A 19,299-nucleotide genomic window follows, 5' to 3' on the forward strand; every position below is an offset into this window, starting at 1 on the left:
TGGGAGATTTTGCAGGACTCTGTTTTGCCGGGCTTTTTGGCTGTTTCTGCTTTGGGGAATTTGTCTAACTGTCATGGTGTCGAACTTTATGGTTTCTGGCTATTTTTCTTTGTCCTGTTTTAACAGATACTTGTTTGCCCACCCAGTAATTGGGTTTGGGTTTACTATCGCCAACAAACCTAATTATGTCCCTGATGAATAGTCACAACGCGGTTCTTTTCTCTGAATGGTCTGTTTTAAGCTTTACTGTCTGTGAGATCAATTCTGCTGTTAAAGGGAATGGTATTCGTTGTGCGATTCAGGAATCTAGGTGTGATGTTATCTGCCTGCAGGAAACCAAGAAGGAATACTTCGATCGGGCTGACCTCAGAAATTTTTGCCCCAGTTCCTTTGACTCTTTTGCTTTTGTCCCCTCGGTGGGGAATTCGGGTGGTTCCACTACTGTTTGGAATAGCTCGAAATTGGTGGGCAATGTTATTTATCAGAATGAATATGCTCTTTTGGTTGAATTTTCCTCTAATTCGTCGAATGGATCCTGGATTATCACAAATATTTACGCGCCCTGCACTCCGCATGGGAAAATTGAATTCATCACAAAATACCACAGTATTGTTTCAAAACTATAAAAAAATTACGCTTCGAAACAATGCCTTAGATTGAGAATGATTTTAAGGTCTGAAAACAAACATGAGACCATCCTTGCGAATCTTATGAAAACTAAAACACGGTGGTACCTTACGATGAAGTTGGATGCAGATGGATACCCAGCTCCTCAGCTACCATCCGATGAAGTTGGATGCACTGCTATTGTAGTATTCGTTTTGCTAGGCATCTCTCTTCTAGTACTTACAACATTTTTTAATTTTTGAATATCTAACATCAATCAACTAACAACATTCAGCTCCTGCTGCAGTTTTGCATATCCATATAGATGGTTACTGCTTTGCTTTGCTTTGCTTTGCTTTGAACAAAGACGCCACCGGCAGCCGCTGCAACTTTATAGCCGCAGAGGTGAAACGACAGATGGACTTGGCTGAAGGAGGCGAGACGACGGATGCACGAGCAAGGCAGGATAGTCCGATAAACAAATAAGGAAAAAGAAAAATAATAGAAATAATGAGAAAGCGATCAAAGTACTATTTGAAAGAATAAAATTTCTTATGAATACTATTATAGAGAAAATAATGTTGTGAGTACTAGAAGAGAGAAGTCCAATAAAACAAATACTATAATAGCAAAAAAAACTCCGGATGTTGGCCATCTTCTCATTAGAGATAGGGAAAATGATGGGCTATTTCAGTGTGTGGCAGCGACTACGTTTGGATTTCGATGAAAAAATTAGCAGATCTAGAATAGTATTGTCGAACTCATCATTTTGACTTTTGAGCATATATTTAGTGGGTTTTGGGCCGAGTTGAATCGGGATTAGGATTATCCAATTTTGGAATTAAAATAATTCCAGAAATTTCAAATGTAGCATAATGCATAGATGTCGCGAAAAATGCTTTGGAAACTCCAAAATTTTGGGAAAATTACCAGAGATGTTTAGGAACATGAGGAATTCAAATAAAATATTTAGAGTTCAAAAAAGATATTTGAGTGTATCTCAAAAACTCGCATATGCTCACAGATACCGGGAAAAAGATAGCGAAAAGGACTGAAAATTTTTCCGGTAAGATTTTTAGAAATAGGTTGATGATCAATGAATATAAGGAATAATTCGGACTGCAAAGAAAAGGATTTTTTGGAAGTTCCAAGGAAAAGAATCAAGGAAGCCAGATTTGATTACGTAGACATGCAGCCACATATCGAACTGATAAGATTGTTGTTCTAGACGTGTTTTGAAAACTTCACGTACTCGCAACACATAACAATAAAAAGCAAACACCACACTACCAAAAGCTCGTCAATTTAATTTTAAAAAGTTTTAAACAAGAATTTAGTTTGCTATGACTAATCTATGAAAACTTTAGATTGAGCTTGGAAAATTTTGTGCAAATTTCAAAACAATTTACTTTGTTTAGTGTTTTTATTCACAATCAACATTTTAAAATTTTGGGATGTGATAAATAAATATTCATATGTGCAATGTGCAAGATCTGCGAAACACGACCGTCATCGTCGCTCTCTAGCTGAACAGAGCTCAACTACATTAGGCCATGAGAGAGTAGAGTTTGAAGTGAGAGATGAAGATGAGTAGACTCACACAAACAGACATGTAGTTGACTGACCTGGTTGTTCCGTAATTCTATCGCTGCCACCGTCGCCCTCGATGAGAAGAAAGTTCCAACGTCAATAGTCGTTTCAAAACAACTTTTCTTTACACAAAGTAACCAAGGAAAATAGATTATCTAGCTGAGGCAAAAAAAAAAACCCTGGCAAAAGGTACGTGATATGTTAAGCTCGTTTGAAGGGTTAGTTCTTTCTTAAAACACAAACATAACCATGCGTAATGATTCGTCCGATACACGCAAAGACGGGGAATTATTGGCTTTATTTTAAGTGCCATCAACCAATAGGAGGCTATATTGATGCATCTTTGCTACCAAACCTATTCCTTATTTATCCACCACAAGACCACAGGACTAGTAATTTGAGGGCTAGTTTAGAAGCCACAAAATCGGAGGTAATTGAAGTAGTTAAAATCCTCTACTTATTCAAAATTAGAATAGAAACAGAATTTTAGCCTCTTCAATCTTCTATGATTTTGTGGTTTCCAAACCAGTCCTGAATAATTGAACGTTAACCAGTCGTTGTCGTCTGTTGATCTGTTGTCTGAGAATAATTGTTTGACCCAGTCTCTTCTCTCGGATGTGCTTTGACTCGTTCCGACGACTCCTACTGTTCTACATTGACGCGAGATGTGTTGTTCTTTTATACTCCAACACGCACATAGGGCGCTTTCTTGTCTTTGAAACCAATAATTGAAGTAATCTCCAAAGGTTCAGACTTCAGAGGTGCTCTTGGCTTCAAGGGGCGGCTGGGTGAGGGCAGAGCTCTCAACTAAATGCCCAAAGGTACGCTTTCTAGGCTTTTTATTGGAGGGAAACTGAAATTCCTTGATATTTCAGGCTAACTTAATGACCGAATTTATCGTCCAAATTTTGGTTTGTCATCCCTATTCCCCATGGCTTCTTTTATTACCTGCATGCGTGAAGGTGTTCATGTTTCATTTTTTGTGAGGTTTCATTGTTTAGTTGAAGATTTGAAGAAAATATTGTGCGACTGAGGAGCTATCTGAACTAGATGAAATTAAGTTCTCTGGCTTGGTTCACTGAATAATATATTGCTGCAAAAATGAACCTGCGCCGGCATAGACCAGTGGTTTGCTCCACCTAGCTGTATTTACTAACCTGAATATGCTAGCAACATACTAGTACGTACTCTGTTTCCAAACAAAGATGCAACCAAACAAGTGCTTTGTTTTGAAAGGCAAGCAAAGCATCAAACAGAGGGAACAGCAACCAGATGAACAACACCCACATACTGTGTGTTTGAGAAAACATGAAGCAATCTGACAAATAAAGGCATGCAACATCTCAAAAATGATGCAGGCAAGCAGCATTCTGAGAACAGCTGGCCAGGCTAACACTAAATTAAGTGAACAAACAACTGGGAGCATTCACATTAAAATATTGAATGAGTTCACAACCAGGGCATTCATATATATAATTAAGCAGTCATGCTAATGGATTGAATGAGTTCAATGTCACATTCTGAGAACCAATTAGAATGCTATGGACTATGTATTTTGTGGATCTGCACTTGTGTTTTTGTCTGCAGAATTCAGTGTGAAAGATAGATAAAGAACATGTGTTCTCCTTGACCTTGTCAACGAGGGAAAAACTAAAAGGATTTCTGACCTTACAATTTCAAATCTAAACTAACACACTCTACCTCCCTAGAATACTACTACTGTATTTATCAGTCGGGCACCGTACCAGAGAGGCAGAGAACATCCCTCACTCTCAGTTTCCATTTTGTAGCTATATTCTAAGGATCCCTAAGGGCTTGTTCGGTTATTTTCAATCCATATGGATTTGAGGGGATTGATACGGATTGGAGGAGATTTTGACTTACTAGAGATTAAAACCCCTCAATCTCCCTCAATTTATATGGATTGAGATAGAACCGAACAAGTCCTAATGTGGTTTCTATTTTCTATTTAGGATATATCCAGCAAAGGACAGAATGAAAGTGGTCTCTATACACCTTGCTGCTGCTGTTGTTGCTGTTCTACTTCTGTTGGCGGCAAAGCGCACCCCTGCTATTGCGGTTCCTAGCCCTCAATGCCAATGGCAATGCGGCGGCGTTGACATTGCGTTTCCGTTCGGCATCGGTGACAACTGCTCGCTATCAGCAGGATTCAACCTCAGCTGTCAGGAGGTCCAAAGTGGCGTCTACAGGCCATTCCAAGGTAATATTGAGGTGCTCAACATCTCCTTGATAAATGGCACGGTCCGGGAGCTGAACCCCGTCTCGACATACTGCTACGACTCCTCCTCTGGTTCCATGGAGTCCAGTACCTGGTATTTCGACGCGAGCGGAACCCCGTACCGGTTTTCGGACGTCCAGAACAAGTTCACCGTCATAGGGTGCCAGACCCTCGCCTACATCACGGACAACACCGACAAGAGCTACCAGAGTGGGTGCGTCTCGACGTGCCAGAATGTGTCAGACCTAACGGACGGATCCTGCTCCGGCATGGGATGCTGCCAGACAAACATACCCAAGAAGATGGGCTTCTACAACGTGAGCTTCGACCCTGCCTCCGACACAAGCCAAATCTCACGGCTGGGCCTCGGCAGCTGCAGCTATGCCGTGCTGATGGAGGCGGAGGAGTTCAGCTTCAGCACCACGTACATCACCAACACGACAGCTTTCAACGACACCAACAGTGGGAGGGTGCCGGTGGTGATGGACTGGGCGATAAGAGATGATGGCGCGCCGTCGTGTGAGCTCGCCACAAGGAACGAGACGGGCACTTACGCGTGCCGCAGCGGCAACAGCAAGTGTGTGGAATCCCCCAATGGGCCAGGGTATCTGTGCAACTGCTCCGGTGGGTACGAAGGCAACCCATATCTTCCAGATGGATGCCATGGTGAGTGACAAACTATCAACTGTCCCACAAAATATACAGTAATATTCAATCTATAGACTTTGAAATCTATCCTTCTCATCATACTGCAGATGTCGACGAGTGCAAGAAGAACAGTCCATGCCCTTCAGTAGGAGGTGTATGCCACAACACGGTCGGAGCGTACAGGTGTTCTTGTCGAGCAGGAAGAAAGCTTAACAAGCAAAACAATACGTGTGACCCTGATACCACATTAATAACAGGTAACACGCTAGCTGAGATCAGCAGCTGCATGCTACCACTGTTTGTTTCTCCCTGTATATATATAAGAAGGAAAGCGCGTGCTCTTATCTGACGATGCTGCTACGCAGGGGTTACAATCGGCTTCCTTGTTCTCGTAATCTTCTCCTCCTTCGGATACATGATCCTCCAGAAGAGAAAACTGAACCAGGTTAAGCAAGATCATTTTCGGCAGCACGGAGGCATGATTTTGTTCGAGAGGATGAGATCAGAAAATGGCCTTGCTTTCACGGTGTTCAGTGAAGCTGAGCTTGTAAAAGCTACAGACAGCTACGACAAGAGCAGAATAATTGGGAAGGGAGGCCATGGGACAGTCTACAAAGGGATAGTCAAGGGCAACGTGCCGATCGCGATTAAGCGATGTGCGCTTATTGACGAGAGGCAGAAGAAAGAGTTTGGTCAGGAGATGCTGATACTCTCCCAGATCAACCACAAGAACATCGTCAAGCTCGAGGGCTGTTGCCTCGAGGTGGAAGTTCCAATGCTGGTCTACGAGTTCGTTCCAAATGGCACCCTCTACGAACTCATCCATGTCAAGAACCAAGCGCTACAGATCCCCTTCAGCACCCTACTGAGGATCGCCCATGAGGCAGCAGAGGGCCTCAGTTTTCTGCACTCGTACGCGTCTCCTCCGATCATCCATGGCGACGTGAAGAGCGCCAACATCCTTCTTGATGGCAACTACATGGCCAAAGTGTCAGATTTTGGGGCCTCCATACTAGCGCCGTCGGACAAAGAGCAGTATGTCACGATGGTTCAAGGTACCTGTGGATACCTCGACCCTGAATACATGCAGACATGCCAACTGACTGAGAAGAGTGACGTCTACAGCTTCGGCGTCATCCTTCTTGAGGTCCTCACCGGCCAAGAGCCTCTCAAGTTGGATGGGCCTGAGACGCAGAGAAGCTTGTCATCGAAGTTCCTGTCCGCTATGAAGGAGAACAATCTTGATGCGATCTTGCCGAGCCACGTGAATGGTGGACAAGAGAGCAATGAATTGATCAGAGGGCTCGCACAGCTAGCCAAGCAGTGCTTGGACATGTGTGGCTGCAACAGACCATCCATGAAGGAGGTTGCCGATGAGCTTGGTAGATTGAGGAAGCTTTCGCTGCATCCTTGGGTACAGATCAATGCAGAGATGATAGAGTCTCAAAGCCTTCTTAGTGGGACAACGACTGCTAGCTTTGAAATAGAAGTTGGTACAACTGGGTATCCTACACAGGAAGCTGAGAACCTGCCCATGAACCCAAGAAGTTCGTACTATGCGAGGTAGGTGATTAGCGTATGTTGTTGTGTACTCCGTTGAAATTTCTGCTGCTAGGATAACTGCAAGCTAGCAGTTCTGCTATCAAAGATATACTGCATATTGACACAAAGCTCTGCCGCCTATCTTTAGCCATTCAAGTATGTATATGTGTTTCTGCGGAGCACGTCTGCAACATATATAATACGGTCTTTTTTTAATGTGGTGCTCTTAGTTAATACTCCTTGACAATAAATTATATAGCTTATTTCTTTAGATAAGTTTATACACCTGAAACATTATCAGATATTAATACTTGCAATTGTAAGATGCTAATATTCCACACTTCTATTACATAGAAAATGGTTACATATATAGATCTAGAAAACCCTAAATTTAATGGACCCACAGCCCACATACATGGATAATGTAGGAATGCACACTCTATCATCACTCATAGTCACAACAGGAGCAACACAAATGATCAGACTAGACAAGAGCCGAAGGTAGGAGTCGATGAGCTAAAATCCCCCACAGTTGCAGTGTTGTGACAGTGCGAATGTTGTGGTTGGAGTAGGGACCGGTGTGCACTCCGTATAGATGATAGCCCGTGCATGTCAAGGTAGCCGAAGTCGACGTGGTCGTAGCTGACAAAGGGGGGGGGGGTGCTGGTCCGATGTCGTCGTGGCAAGCAGACGATAGCGCAAAGCCCAATTGTATCCTCCACCGAAGCGGGAAGAGCTCGAGACGACTGGCCAAAAAGGGAGAGGGTGGTGCATCTTGGAGGGTGGTGGACGGTGCTGGGCTCGGTCCATGAGCAAGCTAGACGAAGAGGACTAGGTACGGGTGGTTCCACCGCATAGAAGGGCGACGGATCCGATGAAGAGACCTGAACCACAAGCGCCGCTGCTATGGCTTGGAGACACGCAGCGGCAACCTCGTTCTTCAGAGGAGTCAATCTTCGAGCGTCAACGGTCGGCGGGGTGCCGCAACTAAAGAAGACAGCAACAACATCGTGGACCTTCCTGCTTCTTCCCTTGTCTAGTCGTCGAGGAGCCCCGCCAGGGAGGCCGCCGGTAGAGCGCGCGTCTGTGCCGGTCAGGGTGGCTGCGCCCGCTAGATGGGCCACACCGGCCTCCGGCTAGGGGATGCGGCGACAGCAGAACAGAAGGGGCGGCGACAAATTCGGTCGGGAAGGCCACGACAGTGACTGATCCAGCCATGAAGACAATGAATCTGGCTGGAAAGGCCGTGGCAGCGGTAGATCTGGTCAGGAAGGCAACGACAGTGCCAAATCCAAATGTGGCAGTGAGGAAGAAAGGGGGCAACGGGGCGGGTCCAACCAAGCAGGGGTTGTGTCGGATCCAACCAGGTAAGGGAATGACACCGGCGACGGGAGAGGCTTGAAGGTAGGAGGCATTGTTGGGCGTCTCAGGCAAGGGCAGCCAGCAGCCTTCTCACCGGAGTTGGAAACATGGCGGTGCCGACGGTCGTGGGAAAGAGGTCGTGGGCGACCGTGGGAGAGGAAGGAGCAGCAACCACCGAAAGAGAGGGAGATGCGGCGATGTGGGGTAGGCTAGTCAAGGCGCCAGCGTCACGCACCGCCACTCTAGTGAAAGCAGAGGGGGCAGGGGGGGTCGTGGCCGCACCGATCATAGCAGGGGAGGTCGTCGCGGTTGAGGACACAGGCGTGGTGGGGGTGAGGGCTAGGGGCACACTGGGGAGGGGTGGCAGCTGGGATGGGGGTGCCCTTGGAGTGGAAGATGAGCCTCCCAGGGGCGTCGGCGTGGAAGCAGGTGTCAACGGTGTGGGGTGGGACAGGCCATCGGCTGGAGTTAGGAGGGAGAAGAGTACCAAGTCGAAACCATGTAAGATAATATTCCACACTTCTATTACATAGAGAAGGGTTACATATATAGTCCCAGGAAACCTTAAACTTAATAGGCCGACAACCCACATTATCCAACATACACTCTAACAGTAATTTTGTTTTAGTTTTCTGTGTTTTTATAAAATAAAGCCACTGCACGTATAAGTCTTCAATGCAAGTGCTTAGGTACAGATTAATTATCGTTATGGCATTGTAGTCATTAAATATCGGTGTTATGTACTACCCATAATTAACATGGGGTACGTTTCATAAACGGATATACATAAAACATGAGTCTTAGCAATTTAGCATATTAGTGATAGTAAAAAGACCTCAACACAAAATATACATGTTAGTTATAAATCTCCGCAATAAACAATTTTTTAGATTTAACAGATAGTAAACATGTTCATGATTTAGAAAACAAGCTTAACACAATAAAATTGTATCACTATGAAAAATGAGAGTTTAAGCTTGTCATAGCATGATCATGTATACATGTTGTATCACTATAAGAAAAAGAACATTAAAACATTATATTAATAAAAGCAGGAAAAAAATTAGATGAAAACAAGAATGGAACAAAAAACAACAAACAAACAGTGAAATACAAAAAAACAGGTGGCTAACCATCTAAGCTACAAGAGGTAAATTTTGATTGCCATGTAATTTTGATGGATCAACATAATACGCTTGATTTTGTATTAGACGTGATTTGCTTGTGTGCCAATATGAACATACGCTGATTTGCATGTGATACGTGATTTACTCGTAAGCGTGCGTATGTGTGCAAGTATTGCGGATACTTTATTGTAGAAAATTAGGGGCGAAATGGTCAGTTCTACAGGCATCTTCCTGCCCCGTTGAGAGAATGGATTTGTTATTGAAGGATTGAATAAACGACCAGAGTGGAGGTGAATGAGAGCTAATAAAATTAAGTCTTTCAAAACTGAAACTTTAGCACTTCAATGAAAATGAAACAAGTGCTCAAACAAAAAAGCATATCAACCAACTAGTGATTTCGTGTTTTGAAAAATGTTCTTAGGACCCACATAAGACGAACGAAACAAATAGATCACAAAACAGACACCAAAAAGTTCGAAACGACCCAAAACCATATCACTTTCTAATGTTGTTTTCAGCATCAAATTCAGTTTTCAAATGTAAAAAAGATTCAAACGAACTATGATTGATGAAAGGGAATTAGGCTTACACATATTTCCTAAATGATTTTGGTGGTTGAATTGCCCAACACAAATAATTGGACTAACTAGTTTGCTCTAGTGTATAAGTTATACAGGTGCCAAAGGTTTACACTTAGCCAATAAAAAGACCAAGAAATGGGTTCAACAAAAGGAGCAAGGGATAACCGAAGGCAGCCCTGGTCTGGCGCACCGGACTGTCCGGTGCACCAGGGGACTCCAAGCCAAACTTCGCACCTTCGGGAATTTTCAGAGGCGCTTCGCTATAATTCACCGGACATGTCCGGTGCTCCAGAGGAGAGCAACTCTGAACTCGCCAGCTTCGGGAATCTGCTCCGCTATAATTCACCGGACATGTCCGGTGTACACCGGACTGTCCGGTGAGCCAGCGGAGCAACGGCTACTTCGCGCCAACGGTCACCTGCAGAAGCAATTAATGCGCGCCAGAGCGCGCAGAAGTCGGGCACGCGCGAAGTGGCACACCGGACACTGTACAGTACATGTCCGGTGTGCCACCGGACATCCAGGCGGGCCCAGCAGTCAGAGCTCCAACGGTCAGAACCCAACGGACTGGTGACGTGGCTGACGCACCGGACACTGTCCGGTGCACCATACGACAGACAGCCTCCACCAAACGGCTAGTTTGGTGGTTGGGGCTATAAATACCCCAACCACCCCACATTCAAGTCATCCAAGTTTTCCACCTTCCAACTACTTACAAGAGCTAGGCATTCAATACAAGACACACCCAAGTGATCAAATCCTCTCCCAATTCCACAAAAGCTTTAGTGTTAAGTGAGAGTGATTTGTTGTGTTCTTTTGAGCTCTTGCGCTTGGATTGCTTTCTTCTTTCTCATTTTTTCTTGAGATCAATACTCACTTGTAACCGAGGCAAGAGACACCAATTGTGTGGTGGTCCTTGCGGGGAAGTTTTGTTCCTGGTTGATTTGAGAAGAGAAAGCTCACTCGGTCTGAGGGACCGTTTGAGAGAGGGAAGGGGTTGAAAAAGACCCGGCCTTTGTGGCCTCCTCAACGGGGAGTAGGTTTGCGAGAAACCGAACCTCGGTAAAACAAATCCGCGTGTCACACTCTTTATTCGCTTGCGATTTGTTTTGCTCCCACTCTCGCGGACTCGATTATATTTCTAACGCTAACCCGACTTGTAGTTGTGATTAACTTTGTAAATTTCAGTTTCACCCGATTCACCCCCCCCTCAAGGCGACTTTCAATTGGTATCAGAGGCCGGTGCTTCATTAGAGCCTAACCGCTCGAAGTGATGTCGGGAGATCACAACAAGAGGGAGATGGAGACCGGCGACAAGCCCATCGGTGACAAGCCCACTACAAGTCATGGGAAGGCTTCATCGGAAGAGTCCCGCAACAAAAATAAAGGGAAGGAAAAAATCTTCTTCCCACAAGTCGCATCGGAGTGGCGACAAGAAAAAGAAGATGAGGAAAGTGGTCTACTACGAGACCGACACTTCATCACCTTCCACCTCCGGCTCCGACGCGCCCTCTGTAACTTCTAAGCGCCATGAGCGCAAGAAGTTTAGTAAGATCCCCCTACGCTATCCTCGCATTCCTAAACATATTCCATTACTTTCCGTTCCATTAGGCAAACCGCCAACCTTTGACGGTGAAGATTATGCTAGGTGGAGTGATTTGATGAAATTTCACCTAATCTCACTCCACAAAAGTATATGGAATGTTGTTGAGTTTGGTGTACAGGTACCATCCGTAGGAGATGAGGATTACGATGAGGACGAGGTGGCCCAAATCGAGCACTTCAACTCCCAAGCCACAACTATACTCCTCGCCTCTCTAAGTCGAGAGGAGTATAACAAGGTGCAAGGATTAAAGAGCGCCAAGGAAGTTTGGTACGTGCTCAAGACCGCGCACGAGAGAGATGAGCTAACCAAGATCACCAAGCGGGAGACGATCGAGGGGGAGCTCAGTCGCTTCCGGCTTCGCAAAGGAGAAGAGCCACAAGACATGTACAACCGGCTCAAAACCTTGGTGAACCAAGTGCGCAACCTCGGGAGCAAAAAGTGGGATGACCATGAGATGGTTAAGGTTATTCTTAGATCACTTATTTTCCTTAACCCTACTCAAGTTCAATTAATTCGTGGTAATCCTAGATATACACTAATGACTCCCGAGGAAGTAATCGGGAATTTTGTGAGCTTTGAGTACATGATCAAAGGCTCAAAGAAAATCAATGAGCTAGATGATCCCTCCACATCTGAAGCACAACCGGTCGCATGAAGGAGAAGGAGGAGTCTACTCCGAGTAGACAACCAATCGACGCCTCAAAGCTCGACAACGAGGAAATGACACTCGTAATCAAGAGCTTCCGCCAAATCCTCAAGCAAAGGAGAGGGAAGGATTACAAGCCCCGCTCCAAGAAGGTTTGCTACAAGTGTGGTAAGCCCTGTCACTTTATAGCAAAATGTCCTATTTCTAGTGACAGTGACAGGGGCGACGACAAGAAGGGGAGAAGAAAGGAGAAAAAGAAATACTACAAGAAGAAGGGTGGCGACGCCCACGTATGCCGCGAGTGGGACTCGGACGAGAGCTCCTCCGACGAGGACGCCGCCAACATCGCCATCAACAAAGGCCTTCTCTTCCCCAACGTCGGCCACAAGTGCCTCATGGCAAAGGACGGCAAAAAGAAGAAGGTTAAATCCAAATCCTCCACTAGATATGAGTCCTCTAGTGATGATAATGCTAGTGATGAGGAAGATAATTTGTGTACCCTTTTTGCCAACCTAAACATGCAACAAAAGGAAAAATTAAATGAATTGATTAGTGCTATACATGAGAAGGATGATCTCTTGGACTCTCAAGAGGACTTCCTTATTAAAGAAAACAAAAAGCATGTTAAGGTAAAAAATGCTTATGCTCTAGAAGTGGAAAAGTGTGAAAAATTATCTAGTGAGCTAAGCACTTGCCATGAGACTATTGACAACCTTAGAAATGAAAATGTTAATTTGTTAGCTAAGGTTGATTCAAATGTTTGTAATGTTTCAATTCCCAATCTTAGAAATGATAATGATAATTTGCTTGCTAAGATTGAAGAATTAAACATTACTCTTGCTAGCCTTAGGAATGAAAATGAAAACTTGCTTGCTAAGGCCAAAGAACTTGATGTTTGCAATGTTACAATTTCCGACCTTAGAAATAAAAATGATATATTGCATGCTAAGGTTGTAGAATTAAAATCTTGCAAACCCTCTACATCTACCGTTGAACATACTTCTATTTGCACTAGATGTAGAGATGTTGATATTAATGCTATACATGATCACATGGCTTTAATTAAACAACAAAATGATCATATAGCTAAATTAGATGCCAAAATTGCCGAGCATGAACTTGAAAATGAAAAAATTTAAATTTGCTCGTAGTATGCTTTATAGTGGGAGACGCCCTGGCATTAAGGATGGCATTGGCTTCCAAAAGGGGGACAATGTCAAACTTAATGCCCCTCCTAAAAAATTGTCCAACTTTGTTAAGGGCAAGGCTCCCATGCCTCAAGATAACGAGGGTTACATTTTGTACCCTGCCGGTTATCCTGAGAGCAAAATTAAGAGAATTCACTCTAGGAAGTCTCACTCTGGCCCTAACCATGCTTTTATGTATAAGGGTGAGACATCTAGTTCTAGGCAACCAACCTGTGCTAAGTTGACTAAGAAGAAAACTCCTAGTGCATCAAATGAACATAACTTTTCATTTAAAACTTTTGATGCATCATATGTATTAACTAACAAATCCGGCAAAGTAGTTGCCAAATATGTTGGGGGCAAGCACAAGGGGTCAAAGACTTGTGTTTGGGTACCCAAAGTTCTTGTGTCTAATGCCAAAGGACCCAAAACCATTTGGGTACCTAAAGTCAAGAACTAAAATTGTTTTGTAGGTTTATGCATCCGGGGGCTCAAGTTGGATCATCGACAGCGGGTGCACAAACCACATGACAGGGGAGAAGAAGATGTTCTCCTCCTACGAGAAAAACCAAGATCCTCAAAGAGCGATCACATTCGGGGATGGAAACCAAGGTTTGGTCAAAGGATTGGGTAAAATTGCTATATCTCCTGACCATTCCATTTCTAATGTTTTTCTTGTAGATTCCTTAGATTACAATTTGCTTTCCGTTTCTCAATTATGTCAAATGGGTTACAACTGTCTTTTTACTGATATAGGTGTCACTGTCTTTAGAAGAAGTGATGATTCAATAGTATTTAAGGGAGTGTTAGAGGGTCAGCTATACTTGGTAGATTTTGATAGAGCTGAACTCGACACTTGCTTAATTGCTAAGACTAACATGGGTTGGCTCTGGCACCGCCGACTAGCCCATGTTGGGATGAAGAATCTTCATAAGCTTCTAAAGGGAGAGCACGTTTTAGGATTAACAAATGTTCATTTTAAGAAAGATAGGGTTTGTAGCGCATGCTAAGCAGGGAAGCAAGTCGGTGCTCATCATCCACACAAGAACATCATGACGACTGACAGGCCACTGGAGCTCCTACACATGGATCTATTCGGCCCGATTGCTTACATAAGCATCGGCGGGAGTAAGTACTGTCTAGTTATTGTGGATGATTATTCTCGCTTCACTTGGGTGTTCTTTTTGCAGGAAAAATCTCATACCCAAGAGACCTTAAAGGGATTCTTGAGACGAGCTCAAAATGAGTTCGGCTTAAGGATCAAGAAAATTAGAAGCGACAACGGGACGGAGTTCAAAAACTCACACATCGAAGGCTTCCTTGAGGAGGAGGGCATCAAGCATGAGTTCTCCTCTCCTTACACGCCACAACAAAATGGTGTAGTGGAGAGGAAGAATAGAACTCTATTGGACATGGCAAGAACCATGCTTGATGAGTACAAGACGTCGGACCGGTTTTGGGCCGAGGCGGTCAACACCGCTTGCTACGCCATCAACTGGTTGTATCTACACCGAATCCTCAAGAAGACATCGTACGAACTCCTAACTGGTAAAAAGCCAAATATTTCATATTTTAGAGTCTTTGGTAGCAAATGCTTTATTCTTGTTAAAAGAGGTAGAAAATCTAAATTTGCTCCTAAGACTGTAGAAGGCTTTTTACTAGGATATGATTCAAACACAAGGGCATATAGAGTCTTTAACAAGTCCTCTGGACAAGTTGAAGTTTCTTGTGACGTTGTGTTTGATGAGACTAACGGCTCTCAAGTAGAGCAAGTTGATCTTGATGAGATAGGTGATGAAGAGGCTCTGTGCATCGCGCTAAGGAACATGTCCATTGGGGATGTGTGTCCTAAAGAATCCAAAGAGCCTACAAATGCACAAGATCAACCATCCTCCTCCACGCAAGCATCTCCACCAACTCAAAATGAGGATGAGGCTCAAGTTGATGAAGGAGAAGATCAAGCAAATGAGCCACCTCAAGATGACGGCAATGAACAAGGGGGAGATGCAAATGATCAAGACAAGGAGGATGAAGAACCAAAGCCGCCACACCCAAGAGTCCACCAAGCAATCCAACGAGATCACTCCGTCGACACCATCCTAGGCGACATTCATAAGGGGGTAACCACTAGATCTCGTGTTGCACATTTTTGTGAGCATTACTCTTTTGTTTCCTCTATTGAGCCGCACAGGGTAGAGGAAGCACTTCAAGATTCGGATTGGGTGGTGGCGATGCAAGAGGAGCTCAACAACTTCACGAGGAATGAGGTATGGCATTTAGTTCCACGTCCTAACCAAAATGTTGTAGGAACCAAGTGGGTTTTCCGCAACAAGCAAGATGAGCATGGTGTGGTGACAAGGAACAAAGCTCGACTTGTGGCCAAAGGATACTCCCAAGTCGAAGGTTTGGATTTCGGTGAAACCTATGCACCCGTAGCTAGGCTTGAGTCAATTCGTATATTATTAGTCTATGCTACTTACCATGGCTTCAAGCTTTACCAAATGGACGTGAAGAGTGCCTTCCTCAATGGACCGATCAAGGAAGAGGTCTATGTTGAGCAAGCTCCCGGCTTTGAAGATAGTGAGTACCCTATCCATGTTTATAAACTCTCTAAGGCGCTTTATGGGCTCAAGAAAGCCCCAAGAGCATGGTATGAATGCCTTAGAGATTTCCTTATCACTAATGGATTCAAAGTCGGAAAAGCCGATCCTACGCTCTTTACCAAAACACTTGAAAACAATTTGTTTGTATGCCAAATTTATGTTGATGATATTATATTTGGGTCTACTAACGAATCTACATGTGAAGAGTTTAGTAGGATCATGACACAAAAGTTCGAGATGTCTATGATGGGGGAGTTGAAGTATTTCTTAGGATTTCAAGTGAAGCAACTCCAAGAGAGCACCTTCCTTAGCCAAACTAAGTATACTCAAGATATTCTAAACAAGTTTGGGATGAAGGATGTCAAACCCATCAAGACACCCATGGGAACCAATGGGCATCTCGACCTCGACACGGAAGGTAAGTCCTTGGATCAAAAGGTATACCGGTCGATGATAGGTTCTTTACTCTATTTATGTGCATATCGACCGGATATTATGCTTTTCGTATGCATGTGTGCAAGATTCCAAGCCGACCCTAAGGAAGCTCACCTTACGGCCGTAAAACGAATCTTGAGATATTTAGTTTATACTCCTAAGTTCGGGCTTTGGTATCCTAGGGGATCCACTTTGGATTTAATTGGTTATTCGGATGCCGATTGGGCGGGGTGTAAAATCAATAGAAAGAGCACATCAGGGACTTGCTAGTTCTTGGGAAGATCCTTGGTGTCTTGGGCTTCAAAGAAGCAAAATTCCGTAGCTCTTTCTACCGCCGAAGCCGAGTACATTGCCGCAGGCCATTGTTGCGCGCAATTGCTTTGGATGAGGCAAACCCTTAGGGACTATGGTTACAAATTAACCAAAGGTCCTCTTCTATGTGATAATGAGAGTGCAATCCGCATGGCGGATAATCCCGTTGAGCATAGCCGCACTAAGCACATAGCCATTCGGTATCACTTTTTAAGGGATCACCAACAAAAGGGAGATATCGAGATTTCATATATTAATACTAAAGATCAATTAGCCGATATCTTTACCAAGCCACTTGATGAACAAACTTTTAACAAACTTAGGCCTGAGCTAAATATTCTTGATTCTAGGAACTTCTTTTGTTGATTTGCACACATAGCTCATTCATATACCTTTGATCATATCTCTTTCATGTGCTATGACTAATGTGTTTTCAAGTGAATTTCAAACCAAGTCATAGGTATATTGAAAGGGAATTGGAGTCTTCGGCGAAAACAAAGGCTTCCACTCCGTAACTCATCCTTCGCCGTCGCTCCGAGCATCTCTCCGGCTTTGGTATAATCTTCACTCATATTTTATTTGCCAAAGGGGAGAAAGTAGTTACCAAGGGCTCTAATGATTCCGTTTTTGGCGATTTATGCCAAAGGGGGAGAGAGCATGAGCCCAAAGCAAAAGGACCGCACCACCACTAATTTTAAAAAAAAAGAATTTCTCAATTGGTATGATTATGATTTTCAAATTGGTATCTCATTGTGTTAAAAAGGGGGAGAGAGCAGTGTTTTCAAAATTGATATCTTAAAACCCTCTTGAACACTAAGAAGAGAATTTCATTTGAGAGGGAGTTTTGTTTAGTCAAAGGAAAAGCATTTGAAACACGGGGAGAAAATTTCAAATCTTGAAAATGCTTCTCAAAATCTTATTCATTAACCTTTGACTATTTGCAAAAGAACTTTGAAAAAGAATTTGCAAAATAATTTGCAAAACAAAACATGTGGTGCAAGCATGGTCCAAAATGTTAAAAATAAAGAAACAATCCATGCATATCTTATAAGTATTTATATTGGCTCAATTCCAAGCAACCTTTGCACTTATATTATGCAAACTAGTTCAATTATGCACTTCTATATTTCCTTTGGTTTGTGTTGGCATAAATCACCAAAAAGGGGGAGATTGAAAGGGAATTAGGCTTACACCTATTTCCTAAATGATTTTGGTGGTTGAATTGCCCAACACAAATAATTGGACTAACTAGTTTGCTCTAGTGTATAAGTTATACAGGTGCCAAAGGTTCACACTTAGCCAATAAAAAGACCAAGAAATGGGTTCAACAAAAGGAGCAAGGGATAACCGAAGGCAGCCCTGGTCTGGCGCACCGGACTGTCCGGTGCACCAGGGGACTCCAAGCCAAACTTCGCACCTTCGGGAATTTTCAGAGGCGCTTTGCTATAATTCACCGGACATGTCCGGTGCTCCAGAGGAGAGCGACTCTGAACTCGCCAGCTTCGGAAATCCGCTCCGCTATAATTCACCGGACATGTCCGGTGCTCCAGAGGAGAGCGACTCTGAACTCGCCAGCTTCGGAAATCCGCTCCGCTATAATTCACCGGACATGTCCGGTGTACACCGGACTGTCCGGTGAGCCAGCGGAGCAACGGCTACTTCGCGCCAACGGTCACCTGCAGAAGCAATTAATGCGCGTGTAACACCCGGGTTTTAGGGGTCCAAAGCTCGGGCGTAAACATAATCACCAGGTGTGCTGGGACCAAGTCTCACACATATGATGAATCATGGCACAGGATCGAATGTCACATCTTTACTATATAATAGGAGTTTGGTACAAAATAAATAATTACATTATAAGGAGACAACGGTCCAGCAACCCGAAGTTGACTGGGAGACGACGACCTAGACCTCTCACGAACACATCGCAGCATCCTCCAAGCGCCTCATTCTGTGGTACCTTCTCTTGACCTGTGTGGGGGGGTGTGAGACAGCAAGAGTGAGCTCACATACGTTCATCGCTCAACAAGTTGTGGGGAATAATGTGCATGAACTCGCCAAAGGTGGGAGCTCACGTGAAGTGTAAGGCTTACCAAAGAGGATGGTTAGAGCTGAGCATTGCTTTTAAAGTTGGTCAAAATTTTATTAGCAATTACTAAGTATAAGTAAATACCAGCCCAATTAAGTAGTAGAACAAAAGTAACAACCTCACCTGCGATGCAATGCATATGACAAATTGAGTTTAAGTTCCATAATTTAATCATGTGAGTGTCCGAGCCGCTCATGACCGTGAGCACGGCTAGTATACCAGTTTTACACTCTGCAGAGGTTGCACATCTTTACCCACAAGTCATGTTACCCATCTGCCAAGGGATCGCGACTTCCCATACACCTCTACCGAGGAGGCGAGGCAGGGTAACACTACGAGGCCTTTACAAAGTTCCACTAGCTTCAGAAAACCCGCTACAGTTTATAGGAAGCTCCAATGCAGGAATCCCTTGCAGGACCGCCATCGCAGCAAAATCCTCTCGAGGGCCTCCCTACACTGACCACTCCCCTACTGCCCTTGCCCCTTTCGGGTAAGGTAGTCTTCCACTAGCTTTCCTAATTAATCGGCCAAGGGCGTCCCATTAAACCCTTGTGGTAGCACTGTTTTCCCGGGTGGTTCTCCATGTTCCAATTAACATAATGATCTTATCATGAACAGTAATAATAAACAGATAATAACAGTGTGATCATGAATAATGTATCTTCATACCCAAAACCACATAAAAGCACTAGCAAGTACTACCCAAAAAGTTCAGTGGTAAACAAG

General features: G+C 44.1%; 1 protein-coding gene across 2 annotated transcripts; it reads left to right on the plus strand.

Annotated features, from left to right (window-relative positions):
• The first annotated feature begins 2,876 nt into the window (after nt 1–2,876).
• On the plus strand, nt 2,877–6,859 carry LOC100191438 (putative WAK family receptor-like protein kinase). Of its 2 annotated transcripts, none has more exons than XM_008668808.4 (4): nt 2,877–3,017; nt 4,181–5,101; nt 5,191–5,340; nt 5,449–6,859. In XM_008668808.4, exons 1-4 carry the CDS (start codon nt 3,008–3,010, stop codon nt 6,648–6,650), a joined length of 2,283 nt encoding a protein of 760 aa, XP_008667030.1. In that variant the 5' UTR covers nt 2,877–3,007; the 3' UTR covers nt 6,651–6,859. The 2 variants fall into 2 exon arrangements, with proteins under 2 accessions (XP_008667030.1, NP_001130343.1); NM_001136871.1 differs by having other exon boundaries at nt 2,930–3,017; nt 4,170–5,101; nt 5,449–6,839.
• The last annotated feature ends 12,440 nt before the right edge of the window (nt 6,860–19,299 follow it).

Source organism: Zea mays, chromosome 2, assembly GCF_902167145.1.
Source record: "Zea mays cultivar B73 chromosome 2, Zm-B73-REFERENCE-NAM-5.0, whole genome shotgun sequence".
Taxonomy (NCBI): domain Eukaryota; kingdom Viridiplantae; phylum Streptophyta; class Magnoliopsida; order Poales; family Poaceae; genus Zea; species Zea mays.